General features: G+C 36.7%; 1 protein-coding gene across 1 annotated transcript in view; it reads left to right on the plus strand.

Moving 5' to 3' along the window:
- The window catches only part of kcnh7b (potassium channel, voltage gated eag related subfamily H, member 7b), a 96,969-nt gene that overhangs the window by 30,059 nt on the left and 52,499 nt on the right, over positions 1–14,411 (plus strand). The window contains exon 3 of the mRNA XM_077215815.1: positions 4,442–4,597. Within this exon, the coding sequence (XP_077071930.1) occupies positions 4,442–4,597 (156 nt within the window). The remainder of the gene's footprint in view (positions 1–4,441; positions 4,598–14,411) is intronic.

Consider the following 14,411-nt stretch of genomic DNA (forward strand, 5'->3'; position numbering starts at 1 on the left):
TAAGCAGGATTTAAGCATTGAAATGCTGTCATTTTGAGGGGATCACGTAGATTCAGACTTTATGCATTCAGAACATCAGAGTTTTTCTGAACAGCATTTACTATTTCTTGAATGTACATTATACATTCATAAATTCATCCTGCAGAGCTATTTACTGTAAGTGAACTGCATAAAAGCTATATGTGATTAAAGGTTTTTACTGTAAATGTTTTGTCAAATGACCTAAAATATGTGCTTCATGTGATGACATTCAAGTCAATTATATTATTTAATATGACTGAATCAATCTGGAATCAGTCAGGTCAGGTAGAAGTATAAAAGGAAGATAAATCAAATTTTATTTTTAAGTGAATAAACAATTATTTTATTCTAATAACCTTACAATTAATACGTTTAAAAAATCATGGAATTATTTATGGTTGATTTTTCATTTTTCTAGAATGTCTTTTTTTTACTTTTCATTGTACAATCTCTTAAATTATGTTTCAAATGATCTAACAAACAGCACTTTCTATTCAGCAAATCTGACCGATTTTGTGTTCAGCGTAAAACAGGCCTAATGCTTTTAACTTTAATAAGCTGCGCATTTAATTTTACATTCTGCCTATTTCCAGTCTAGCATTAGGACATCTTCGTAAATGGCTGAAATGATTTTGTGATTGTATCTTGTCATTGCCAGGACATGATGTTCTTCATGTTTCAGAGCACTTCTCCTCTGCATGCTCATTAGATTATAGTAAACGTGTAGATTAAATTACATTTGATGAGAGTTGCTGCAGAATATTCCGCGTCTCATTTGATCCATCTTTCCTGCTGGTGTTGCGTTAGAAGCATTAATGATACCTTCCGGTGCCGGAGACGTTGATGCACTGCTCAGGATGCTGGAAATGCTTAGTCCAGCATGTTGAAGAAGCCTCCCTAGACTTGTGTCCTGAATGAGCTTCAGCGCTGATATATTTGGCTCTTGCTGAGTGTGACTGTGACCATGAGGAGTGTGTAGGGCCTGAAGAGAGAAAGAATAGTGTGTTAACACTGCTGTTCTGGACCAGATCTCAGTCAGCACATTTCTGCTGATAATACAGTCACATTTATAATGTTGCAAAATATTTTGTATTTCAAACTTTCTGTTCATTAAGGAAAATATAATGCAGCACCAGGCAACATTGACATCAATAAGAAATGTTTCATATTAGAATGATTTCTGAAGGATCATGTGACACTGAAGACTGGAGTAATGATGCTGAAAATCACAGGAATAAATTACATTTTAAAATATATTCAAAAGGAAATAGGTTCTTTTAAATTGTAATAATATTTCACAATATTACTGCTTTTATTGTATTTTTAATCAAATAAAGACTGTCAAAGTCATTAAAAATCTTACTGACCCCAAACTTGATCGGTAGTGTATATGCAAATAAAATAATTTGATCTTGTAATTTGATTCACACCTTAAAAATGCATTTTACCTAGTTAGTAGACCAATATATCCGTCCAGCCAAATGAAAACCTGGAAATATCAAGGAATTTTAAAATAGTGATTCAAATTCATAAAGTTTAAAATGAATACATTCTTAAAAATATAATTTTTGATTAATACAAAAAACTATAAAATGAATAAATACTTAACTAAATAAAATTATTAAAAGTTGTGAAAAATATTTATAGTCACTTTTTTCTGCACAGTTCTAGATGTTTTTATTGTCTAGAAACTGCTATTTGTGTGAATTGAAAATTATTTTTTACAATTCTTATCCAGTAATCCTGATTAAAATTGAAAAAGGCATGTAAATTCATGGGTTAATTTGGTAACACTTTACAATAAGGTTCATTAGTTAACGTTAGATAATTAACTTATATGAACTAACAATGAGCAATACATTGGTTACATTATTTATTATTTCATTGTTGATGTTAGTTGATAAAACTATTCATTGTTAGTTCATGTTAGCTCAGGTCCATTAAATAATATATAACTTTTGTTAATATAAAATATATAACAATATAAAAACTTATTAATAATGTTAAGTTATTTTAAGTTAATAAAATTAAGTATTTTGCTTCATTTTGCAATTAAGTTTCTCAATCGGCCTGAGGGAGAATTACGGGTCGTTCACCCCAGTGTTTTTTTTAATGTAACTAATATAATATTAGATTTGTTGTAAATATTTTGAATTAAAATTATTATTATTATTATTTATAATGTTTTTTATTTTAACTTTAATTTTGTTGAGTGTTCTTGTTGTTGTTTTTAAATGTATCTAAACAGTTTTTAGTTTTAGTTTGTTTAGTTTTAGTCATTTACTTAAACTAAATGAAAAATGAGAAATGTTGCTTTTATTTCAGTTAGTATTTATTTTATTTCAAGTAATGAACATGTTTTTTGTGGTGTTAGTTTTAGTTTTAGTTAACGATAATATTCCGCTTCACACAGAATGTGTGTTTGTATTCTGTTTGCAGTGTTTTTGAATTGTTGGTCATACACATGCAGACAGACATTTTATCCCACTCCCACCCAAACTGTCATGCACGTTTTGTCCCATTCCCACCCCCAAAAGCCTGTAGGAAGAAGTCTATGCGTTATTTCAGTCCTGGTCCAGTTAGATTCTCTCGTTCTGGTGTCTATAGGCTATTTTTTGCCATTTCCACACACACACAATGCTTTAGATCTCCAGTGACCGACTGATTCTGCGTGCTGTTATTATTAGATAAATATATTCGGCATGCGTTCATATCAGCATCTCCCGTCCCTCATCCGCACCTTCAAAACTCTGTCCATTCGGATCCCGCGGTCGTGACTCTCGTCTCAATCAGCTTCCAGGATAGATACTATCTGTTGTATGAAAGAAAAAAGTCCATGTGGACAAATTGACTGTGCCTGTCATGCCCTGCTAAGTCCCTGTGTGTCCACGTGGGACGGCCTGCAGAAAAACAGCAGCTGAACAGGGCTAAGCCTGTGGAGAGAGAGGCACAGGCTGTGACCTCTGACCTCTGGGTCTGATTCACCACATTTATCCATGATCACACCCTCCAGCTCAGGATAGTCTCTCTCTCTCTCTATCTCTCTCTCTCTTGTGGAGCTGGAGAGGGTATTTGAGTAATGTAGCGTTGGTATCAGAGAGCAGATGAAAGCTGCCATCACCTCTTCAGTCCTTCAGGTTCAGCTCCCGAATCTCACCTTCTCCTGCGGTATAGTGCAAATAAGTGCGTCATGCTTCGGCCCATCTGCTTTGATGGAGCTCACAAGAACAGCATTTTCAGGCGTCTAATTATGTTCTGTTGGGTTTTATCCTGCAACTATCATTTCTACTGATTCTAAAGCTAACATTTTGCATTAATGCTTTGTGAATGTTACAAAGGAAAAGACGGTACAATTTTAAACTACTGACTATCCTTATATATATATATATATATATATATATATATATATATAATTTTTTTTTCTTTTTTTTTTATTAGGGACCATGTACAAGCTATAACATAAATGTTGCCATTTGATGCATTGTACCAGAGTTAGCCATAGGCTATTTTACATCTGCAGTCCCCTGGCAGGGTACAAATAAAAACAATACCCCCCCCCCCCCCCCCCAAAAAAAAAACCAAAACACATTTTATCAACACCACATCAGCTTTATATATATATATATATCATTAAATATATGAAAAGTATTTACATTTTTATTCCAGAACCCAGTTCTTCTGCTTTATAGAGAAAGTTGTATTAATTAATGCACTGACAATAAAATTTAACCTTATTCCCCATCAAATGATGCCTGATATATGGTAATAAAATAAATATTAAATAAAATATTAAATAAAAATAAAAATTATATCAAAATTTATTATTTAGCTTTTTAATCCCAGTAAAAATTTCATTTTTTTTTTGCAAATGAAAATAGTGCCAAAAGAAGACTGAAAACCTGACATTCAAAAACTAAACTCATGTATAATTTTTTTTTTTTTTAAAAGAAGGAAAAAAAAGTATTTTGAAAAACTAAAAGGGAATATTTTCAGTGAATAACAGCTTAAATTTGACTTCAGAAAACTTGAAATATAGTAAAATGCACTACACTTTGTGTACTTTTTATCCACTATAAACAATGGACAACTATGGTTATTTTATGGAAAAGTTCTGCATGAAAATTCTCCCAAAATGTCTTCCATGGAAAACATACAGTGTATGGAACAACATGAGTGAATTGCCACTTTTCCTTTTAAATGAAACCATTTTTACGATAAGGACAGTACCTTGTTATGGTGATTTATTTCTCTGTTTCATCTGCTTGATTTGGCAGTTTATAATCTTCAGCTTTCAGAATGAGTCTTCTTGAACAAGTGAGATGTGGTCCAGACAGCAGACGAGTGCTGGTAACAGGACCAAATAAACCAGATCAGAGTTGTGCTTTTGGAAATGAAACACGTCTTCATCTTCCTCTTCTAGGATCAGACTTCCAGTGTAACACTCACATCATCCCAGTGAAGAACCAGGAAGGAGTTGTGATGATGTTCATCCTGAACTTCGATTATGTTCTAGACGAGGAGAGCATGGACTCTATGGAGAGACTGGACATCACCCCGCCTGCCAAATCTGAAATCAGTGAGTGCAAACACTTTCCATTATTAGTGTCATTTTATCATTTAGCATCATATTTTTGTGGAAACAGTGATGCATGTTTTTTCAGGATTCATTGGTGAACAGAAAGTTCAAAAGAACAACATTCCTATTTTATCTTCCTGCTGTTGTGCTCTATACAGAAAGGCTTTGTTTGCTAATGCATTGACAACAAATCTGAAACTCTCCCTATTCCACTTTTATGTGTTCAGAAACTTCTCTAATTATCTTTGATTGACGGAATTAAAATCATGCAGGAATCACTTTGCGACTTCCTAGTGACTCCTTCACAACCGCACCTCCGCTGTGCTAAACCAGCCAGTGTAATCAGTCGTGTTCAGACCAGTGTCTGCAGTGGAAGTGCTTTAACTGGCCGGCGTGTGGAACGGTTGAGCGCAGTGGGTGTTTCTCAACAGAGCATGTTAATTAGACAGGAGGCTCTCGCTGAGACTCTCAGAAGCAGGTGGGATGTTGGCGTCGTCTCCTCTCAGATCACATGAAGGACGCTTTCGTAACTGGCTTCATATCAAGGATTTAACACGCTCATCAGCATGAGCGGCTTTAGTTCCCGGCCGGCAGAACAATACAATATGGTCTTCTTTTTGTCATTTCGGGTGACAGGATTCTGTCGGGAACATTGGGGGACCAGAACGACACGTAAAGAGACCAATCACAGTTAGTGGTGTTTTTGAATGCAGATTAAGAGCTGGTCCATCTGAAATGGACACAGAAAAAAACACAGAAAATAGACTGAAGACTGTCTGATCATATTAGTTCGGGTCACATGACGTCATTGTAGTGCCATCTTTACAACCGATGGTCTCAGTAATGCCTGCAATATGTTGTGCACTTGGCTCTGTTTCGTGTCTGAATGGACAAATACACACAATGTTATGTTTAAATGTCCGTTTTGGAGAGTATTCACGTAAAATATGTCGGTTATTTCTTAAACAGAGTTGTCATCCAGTCTCTTTGGTAGAGAGAGAGAGAGAGAGACGAGGAAAACAAACAAGCATGCAAATGGAAATGATCAAGCTCATTTTTTTTATTGTGCGATTAATTGATTTATTGACTATCGCGAAGGCCTAATCCAGATTAATGACAGCTAGCCGTGAGCCGTGGCTAACAGCTGGCAAGCTACCAGCTGTTAGCCACTTACTTAGCTAACAACTCGCTACCTAGTCAGAGCAAACTACCACCAAAATCATATATTTTAGTTTTTTTTATATAATACCTACATTTCCCATTATTAAATATAAATCCTTGGTGGCCAGGTGCCGCACTTTTACATCTTTTACCCATCCAGCCACATCATATTGATATGCATTGGTACTTTTGAAAGCCTTCAAGCGATCCCCACTGTATGGGGAGCGATTATGCATAAGATATATATATATATATATATATATATATATATATCATGGAAGGCAAATTGGGGCAAGTCTGGGGGAGATAATAATGGACAAAAGAAAGCTGGGGGTAACAAATAAGGATCGAAGCCTAAAATTAAAATTTTCTCCAGGTATCTCTGTCTCTCCCTCTTATTCAAATTGGCAGTTTGGGTGGCCATGCCGGGCGAGATCGGTCGTATATATGGCGGCGTTCTATTGGTAGTGACGTAGGTGGCATCTATAAATACCGAACAAAATTATAAATGCAAAACTTTTGTTTTTGCCCCCATTTATCATGAGCTGAACTCAAAGATCTGAGACTTTTTCTATGTACACAAAAGGCCTATTTCTCTAAAATAATGTTCACAAATCTGTCTAAATCTGTGTTAGTGAGCACTTCTCCTTTGCCGAGATAATCCATCCACCTCACAGGTGTGGCATATCAAGATGCTGATTAGACAGCATGATTATTGCACAGGTGTGCCTTAGGCTGGCCACAACCAAAGGCCACGCGACAAAGCGACCATTGCAAATATATTTGTTCTTCGTGTCAGAAGTAACCCGAGCGAATTGAGTATGTCAGAAATAGAATAGCAGCGGTTTACAGTCAGGGATTTGTTTTGTCGCATCATCCAGTGTAGACAGCATCACTGATTATAATGGGTTTTGTGTGAACAGATGGACAGTGAACTGGCTGATATGAACCAGATCATATACAGAAAGAGCCTCTGTGAGGATGAATAAAGGAAGCAGGTGATATAATGCATCTATGATCTCCATGGTCTCCTGAACTTCCTCGGCCAGTGCCGGGTGGGCGATGGTGTCCGTGGGGGTCGTGTGGTCGTTTAAAGATCTGCACAGCTTCAGCATCTCTAGAAATACTCACTTAGCAAACGCGCTGCTCTAGGAGGTGAAGGTTATTTATAGTGGAGAATGTTGCAAAGTGTTTGGAGAGTGTGTGTGTGTGTGTGTGTGTGTGTGTGTGTGTGTGTGTGTGTGTGTGTGTGTGTGTGTGTGTGTGTGTGTGTGTGTGTGTGTGTGTGTGTGTGTGTGTGTGTGTGTGTGTGTGTGTGTGTTTTTCTGCCTCCGGGTGTCACGAAGAGTCAACAAGTACCCCTTTTCCACAAAAGCATTTTGAGAGCCGGTTCGGAGCCGGTGCCTACTCGCGAACCAGTTCTTTGTGTTTCGACAGGCAAAGAACCGGTTCTCGGCCAGGAAAACTGGTTCCAAAGCGGCACCAACTCTTTGCTGGACTAGAACCAGAGAACCGTTCTTTTACCACGTCATGCTTACGGCAGGGGCTGGGGGCGGGTTTAGATGTGTTCTATACATCTTTTCTGACCATAATATAGGATCGCAAAGCCAGGAGAAACATTTGCAGAAACACGATGTAGTCCGCCATTGTATTTGTTATGCTTGAAGTTGGCGCAAGCGTTTCTAGCTTTTTTTTATTTTTAATTTTTTTATTGAAAACATTATGTAAGCAAAGAAGAAAACAGTCACAATATAGAAAAAATAAACGGAAAGAAAAAAGACACAAGACAGGGGTACATAACTAATCAGAAAAGATTACATATCAAAGGAAAAGATTAAAAGACTTACATATTTCAATTGTTTTTAAAGCCTTCTTGGTACACGAGTTAGAAATAATCCCAAAGTAATGTTGTACTTGCAAGCATTTCTAGCTGAGACGTATAGCGACGTACACAATGACGTAACGACGTCGTTCGCTGGGCGCTCTAGTCAGTGGAAAGACAAACCGGTTCTGAGAAGGTTCGCAAGTTGAACCAACTCAGAACCAACTTTGAACCAGCACCAGTTCTGAACCAGTTCTTTTTTGGTGGAAAAGGGGTAAAGGACTCACTGCTGAACCTTGGTTGTACTGTAGGTGTTATAATAAGGCCGAAACCTAATGAAGCACCAAAGTGTGACTGAGTCGGGGCTTACACACACAACAGATATGCATGTGTCTGAATGAGTATCAAGACACTTGAATGATGTGAAAGCATGTCATATGACAGTGTTCTGAATAGCATACCGCATGTGTAAATGTGGCCATGCAACATTGAAATTGAAATTGTACAGGCTGCATTACCTAATTTGCATAGTCAATTAGTGAATTGGACTCAAATATATACAATCATAATAATACAAAAGGTTTGTTGTTGTAAATGTTTAGAATATCTTAATATTTTCATGCCCTACAGTAGCATTTAGCAGATTAGTGCTGTGATAATATAGTTTACATTTTACGACAAATTAAGCAGTCAAGCAGCTGAGATTACCGTATCAATGTACAGTATTTATGCGGATACATATGTGGGACATACTTATATATCCATCTTTATATAAAGAGCTGGGCGATAAAAATCACACCTGAGATTTGCTATATAATATGTATTGAGTAATCAAACAGATATCTGGTCTGAACCACATAGCAAATGCAACCAAGATGCATTGCAAAACAGATTGCCCAAACCACTCAAAGTGGCAAATGAAGACACATTATGTGCATTGAAAGCCAAGTGCTATAAAAGGGCCAATTAGAGGGAAGATGATCCATTCTCCATTACAACATGTACAGTGCCTGGCAGAATAAATTAATAATTCACTCACAACTGCAAGTTTTCGTTCATCATTTACTTACCCTCAAAACTAAATAAAAGGCAAACTTCAGCTGTAGGTTTTATTTGACTATGCAAAAATAAAAGATGCATAGAAAAAGAAAAAGCTCACGGAAAAAAGCATAAATTGACTACAACATAATCAGTTATTAATATTTTTCATTGGTTCTCTCTTTTCATAATTTCTTTGCATGACAGGCCAAAAATGATATCCGCACAATTTGGCATGTTTCACTGGCTACGTTTACGTGCAACCAAATAATCCAATAGTAATGAGATTGACGGCTCAATCAGACTGAAAAGCCTTCATCTAAACACCTTAATTGATCCGACTTAGCTCGATCCCAATGAAATTTCGATCGGATTGAAAGGGGATGGTTTATTCCTTTTCCAAATTCGATCGAGAGAACATGTAAACACTTGATCGAATGGAAAACTGAAACTGAAAGGACTGCGCATGTGCAATGACGTTGAAAAAGCGCAATGACGTATGACACGCGGAGCCAGCTTCTTCCTGTTGAGTAAATTGTCATATAAATGAGTGTTCTGTCATTCTAAAATTCTCCTTTCATTCTGCGTCTGTGAAGTGGAGCAGAACAACGGCCCACCAGTCCTCATTTCAGACTCTCATCCAAAGACGACGACGAGGTTTTGAGCATTTTTACTGTGTGTTAAATATAAGCAGCACAGCACAACGGTTCATATGCTCATTGACTCCAAATTATGACCAGAAATGGATAAATATAAAGTCTGCGGTTTAAAACAAATAAAGAACCAGTGTAGGAGAAAGGCTTATTATGCACAAACAGCAGGAAACTCTGTATATTCGTGCAGTGTGCGCATGTCAAAGAAATCTATTCCGGTTTGAAGCTTGTGGCATAGAAACGCGCACATCAGCCCAATCACATGTTTAGCGTTCGTGTAAACACTACGTTCGGATTCATCAATCGGAATAAATTCAGTCCAATTGAAACAAAAATTGTGCATGTAAACGTAGCCACTGCGTTATCTGAAATAAAACAATTGAATCCAAGCACAACTCTTTAACAAATTTTGAATAATATTTGAACAAAAGAGATTTCCCTATAGCCTGGAACTGTATACACATTCACATTCATACTTTTGGGCAAACAATAAACGAATAATGCATATACTTCTCAGAGGAACACATGTAATCTCTAGATGTAAGCTCTAACAGTCTGAATGAGAATGTCACATGCTTAGACTGCAAAACTCTTTCACCCCTCCACTGTGATTAGAAAACTGCAAACTCAATGTCATTTACATGCTGATGTACATTAGAATCATGCCAACCAAACTGCACATGACCTTCAAATCAAGTAATCTACATATGCGCTGTGACTGTTAGCGTGCACACACATAACACACACAGAAAACACACACACACACACACACACACACACACACACACACACACGCACACACACACATTAACTTGCTGTCATGAATAATTTGCTAGGATACAGTCTTTTGTAATGTTCTGTTTATCTGGGCTATAATGGAATAAACAACCTGTATTCACGCCTGCATTTGCCATTTCATTTTCTATTCAAACCAATGTATGCATATAGATTAAGTCTTAGTAGAAGGAACATATTTAACACACACACACACACACACACACACACACACACACACACACACACACACACACACACACACACACACACACACACACACACACACACACACAGACACATATACTGTATATCGTCGTAGAAAGTGATGAGCACAACACAACCAGATCTAGATCACAAACAAAACTAGTCGTAGTTTTCAACTACCCATGGCCATATAGAGTGTGCTTTTTTAGTTAACAAAGTGTTTCTTTTAAAGTGCAATTATAGCACAAATGTCATGAAAAATTCATGTTCAATGCATTTTGTTTTACGATCTTGCCCAGGCCCTCACAAACCCGCGGGCCGGCCTTGAGGGTGAGCAAATAATGACAGAATTTTCAACTGTGGGTAAACAAGTCCTTGAAATAGTTCAACTTTAATTCTGCTATATTTTTCTGACAGCCAAATGGTGAAAACTTGTCAGAGCAGCGTTACTGGCTGTGTTTTAGATGACGGCTGCTGATACTGTAGTTTCAGGCCCTAGCGTCCAGACAGAAAGAGAGAGAGAGATTTTGTGCAGAGAACATGATTGAGTATTAATGTCTGACAGTCACAGGAAGAAAAGGGAAGTGGCCATGATGGTTTAATATCTCATTATCCCTAATTATCCTCTCGCCGCTGTCCGACTTTCTCTCAGTCAGCATCGCTCATCACACATGTCAGGAATCACAAAGCTTGACGTTTGGCTTTCCTGTGCCGTGTAAGTGATGTTTTCAGCCTTAAGTGATACTTGTGTCCTCTTGTGTCAGAAGTCCTTCTTTCTGAGAGAGAGCCTGAAGTGTGTATAAACACTGCAGAATGATCTCAGACACTCATTCACTACCAGATCATCGAATGTTTTCAGAAAGTCATCCGAGTGCAAAGCAAGTGTATTAAATCTCTAGCATATATGGACAACACCTGTGATTTGCATGTGTAAACAGCAGTCTAGTTCAGGGTTATTACCGGTAACTAAAAATATAAAAAAATATTTTTGTTAATTAAAATTAAGCTAAAATATAATAAAATATAAATATTAGATGAAAAATTTTGAAATGTTGCCTTAATAGTATACTATAACTTAAATAGGTTTAAGCACTAAAATTACTAACAGGAAATAAATGCAAACTAAAACTGAACTAAAAATAAATAAATTTAACCTAAATAGTAATATATATAAAACTAAATGAAAATGAAAGCTGAAATAAAGATAAAAGCTCATTCAAAATATTAATAAACACTATAATAGTATATAAATAATATTAAAATAACACTGGTCTAGTTCTACATGTCCTCCAACTCACTCGAAATATCACGATGAGACTGGATTCATATCTAATGCACTATTAATATTTCTATAATAAGTTTCTAAGCATCTGTCTTGATTTGGAGGGAAATATGCTCAGTAAAAGTAAAAATGTAGTTTAGTAGACAATTATATTACATTAATGTGCTGCTGTTATGCTATTTTAAAGGCTCTTATTTTGTTTTGAGGTCTCCTACAATAGGTTTACATGCATCCAAGAATAAAAAAAATAAACACTTTAATTTTCTCATAATATACATTTGACATCACCTCTTTTCTCACAGTATCTGAAACGTTTGATAAAGGATTTTGTCTCTCTTAACCCCGCCTTCCTGAGAGCTACTCTCCTCTGATTGGTCAGAGTGCCCAGTCTATGTGATTGGTCGACCACTTACGTCACATATTAGAAACCAAATTGACCATTATCATACGTGAATTTCAGCTTCAGATCTTCCTAAGTACTTAATTCACAGAGATAAGTCCACATACTTTTGAAGTGTATCAAAGCGCATTTGCTTTGGCGGCATAAAAAAAAAAATTCGGCAACGTCGACAACATGAAAAACTCTTCCAGTCTCAGCTACAACAGTGTTTGAGGGCGGGGCAAAGTACACGTTGTTTGCTGACGGCCAATAAAGACCACAGGAGGGACTTTATGCAAATTTGTTACAAACCTATGAAGGTTTGAGTAGGAAGTAAGACTGGAATTACTGACGACTTGTTTCAGCAGTTTAGAATCGATTCCCATTTTTGGGAGACAATAACTCCATTTATCTGCACTTTGATCTTTAAAACTTTGCAGACCTTTTACATCCTCAAATGGCCGTATTACACACCACATGAAAGGTAATATCCAAAAAAATGCCCTTCTTCTATTTTAACCTGTAAACCGCTGTTATTTAAGAAGAAGAAGTTTTATTTATATAGCGCCTTTCCATAGCTCAAGGTCGCTTTACATTGTACATTTCAAATACATTTAGACGTCCACACATACATTACAGTCACATAGGATATATATAGTCACTTTATCCAAAATGCATGTTAAATATATATGTTTTTAACTGGGTCTTGAAAGTAGCCACAGATGAGGTATTACGTAGAGTAAGAGGTAGCGAATTCCATAATTGAGGAGCATTAATACTAAAAGACCTTCCACAGTAGACAACCGGAAACGAGGGATGGACAGTAAACCAAGTTCAGCTGATCTAAGGGACTGGGTAGAGTAGGTCACACAGATATTGGGGAGCAAGACCATTTAATGCTTTGAACGTCAGCAGCACTACCTTATAGTGATACGTGATGCCACGGGTAGCCAGTGATGATCATGAAGCAGGTTTATTTAAACTATAAACCACACATAGTTTAAACAATAGTTGATGTTTCCATACCTGCCTGTATCTGGGAGCGCTGTAGGGGGCATCGGTCAGCGGCGGGCCTGTATCATGTGTAGTTGTGAGCGTGGACGGCAGTGACAGCACGTGAAGGGCTCGCCGAGTGAAGAAGTCCTCATATTCCCAGTTGCTGGATCACTTTCAACCTCGCCATTGTCATTGAGCATCAGAAACGGCCCTCCTGAGGAGTGTTTACAGTCATGCACAACAGAGCTTCCTCTTCATCTTCATCAGCCAGCAGGTTAACGTGAGCACACCTGCCTCTGTTTAACAGGTGCACTCTTTAAACCCCGCTGAGCTGAACGAGGCACGATGACAGTCACGAGGAGCTGTGCACAGGGACTATAATTCAGCGTCAGGTCATTCTGTTGGCACATCTTCCCTGTACACCTGCGTACTGTAATGCATGACACCGTAATGTCTTAATAATGAGCTTTTTGAGGTCTTTAAGATAATTACTGCAGGTGTTTTTGTACATTCCCTTAAAAGCATTAGAAACTCAGCATTAAAAGTGCAGTACTGTACTTAAAGCATGTATATTTACTAGAGATTAACTGATATTCACACTATTAAATGCGTTTGTTTAATTCTGCATCTACCTCTGGAGATATTTCCAATAACACCCGGTGTATTTAACAAGAAACACTGGCATTTATAAGTTAATATACATATTTATATTTCTCTAATTAACATAATTACTGTCAAGTGAGAAATGTCGCATTTGTAGCTTGTTACACAGTACAAAACAATAAGATAAAGCTAAAATTAATAATAGATAATATAAATAAAATAGAACTAAAATGATACAAATAAATGCTAATTCAAATTATTAATAAACATTTTTAAACATTTAAAATATGTATTTTTTTATTATTACAGTATTCATAACCCATGCTTTAATGATGTAGTCTAATGATTATTTATATATTATTTTTAAATTAATAATCAGTTGTTGGACACAAATTGCTATAAGCAGACAAAAATAACAAAGCTCAAACATCAAAGTAAAAATGGCCAACAGGATATAATGACACACAGGGCTTCTGTTTTTAATAAATAATACCTTGCAAATAACAATAATTAATTAATATAGAACCTCTACACAAAATGCAGGTCAAACTGAACTTTGTTTGCATATTTCTTCACTCATGCTTGAGTTCCCAGCGCTCTCTTATGTGTGTGCATGAATGGAAGTGAATAAAACATAAATGTGAGCACATCTTGAGCATGTCATTGATTTTCTCCACACCTGCAGTCCCAGTGCAGTCGAATCAGCTTCCTCTTGAACTAGACCTTATTTATTAGAAAGTGTGTACTGTGTCCTGTAATTTACTCTTCAAAGCGGTGATGTACTGGAGAGGAAACACTGAATTCCACGGGGAAGCAGTGGATTTGTTTGATCACATCCTGATTAAAAAAAAACACATTTTGAAGGGCTGCTAATTAAAGCCGTGGTGATCTGTGTCCGT

This window comes from Siphateles boraxobius, unplaced genomic scaffold (genome assembly GCF_051911475.1).
Source record: "Siphateles boraxobius isolate OS27281-9 unplaced genomic scaffold, OSU_SipBor_1 7, whole genome shotgun sequence".
NCBI lineage: Eukaryota > Metazoa > Chordata > Actinopteri > Cypriniformes > Leuciscidae > Siphateles > Siphateles boraxobius.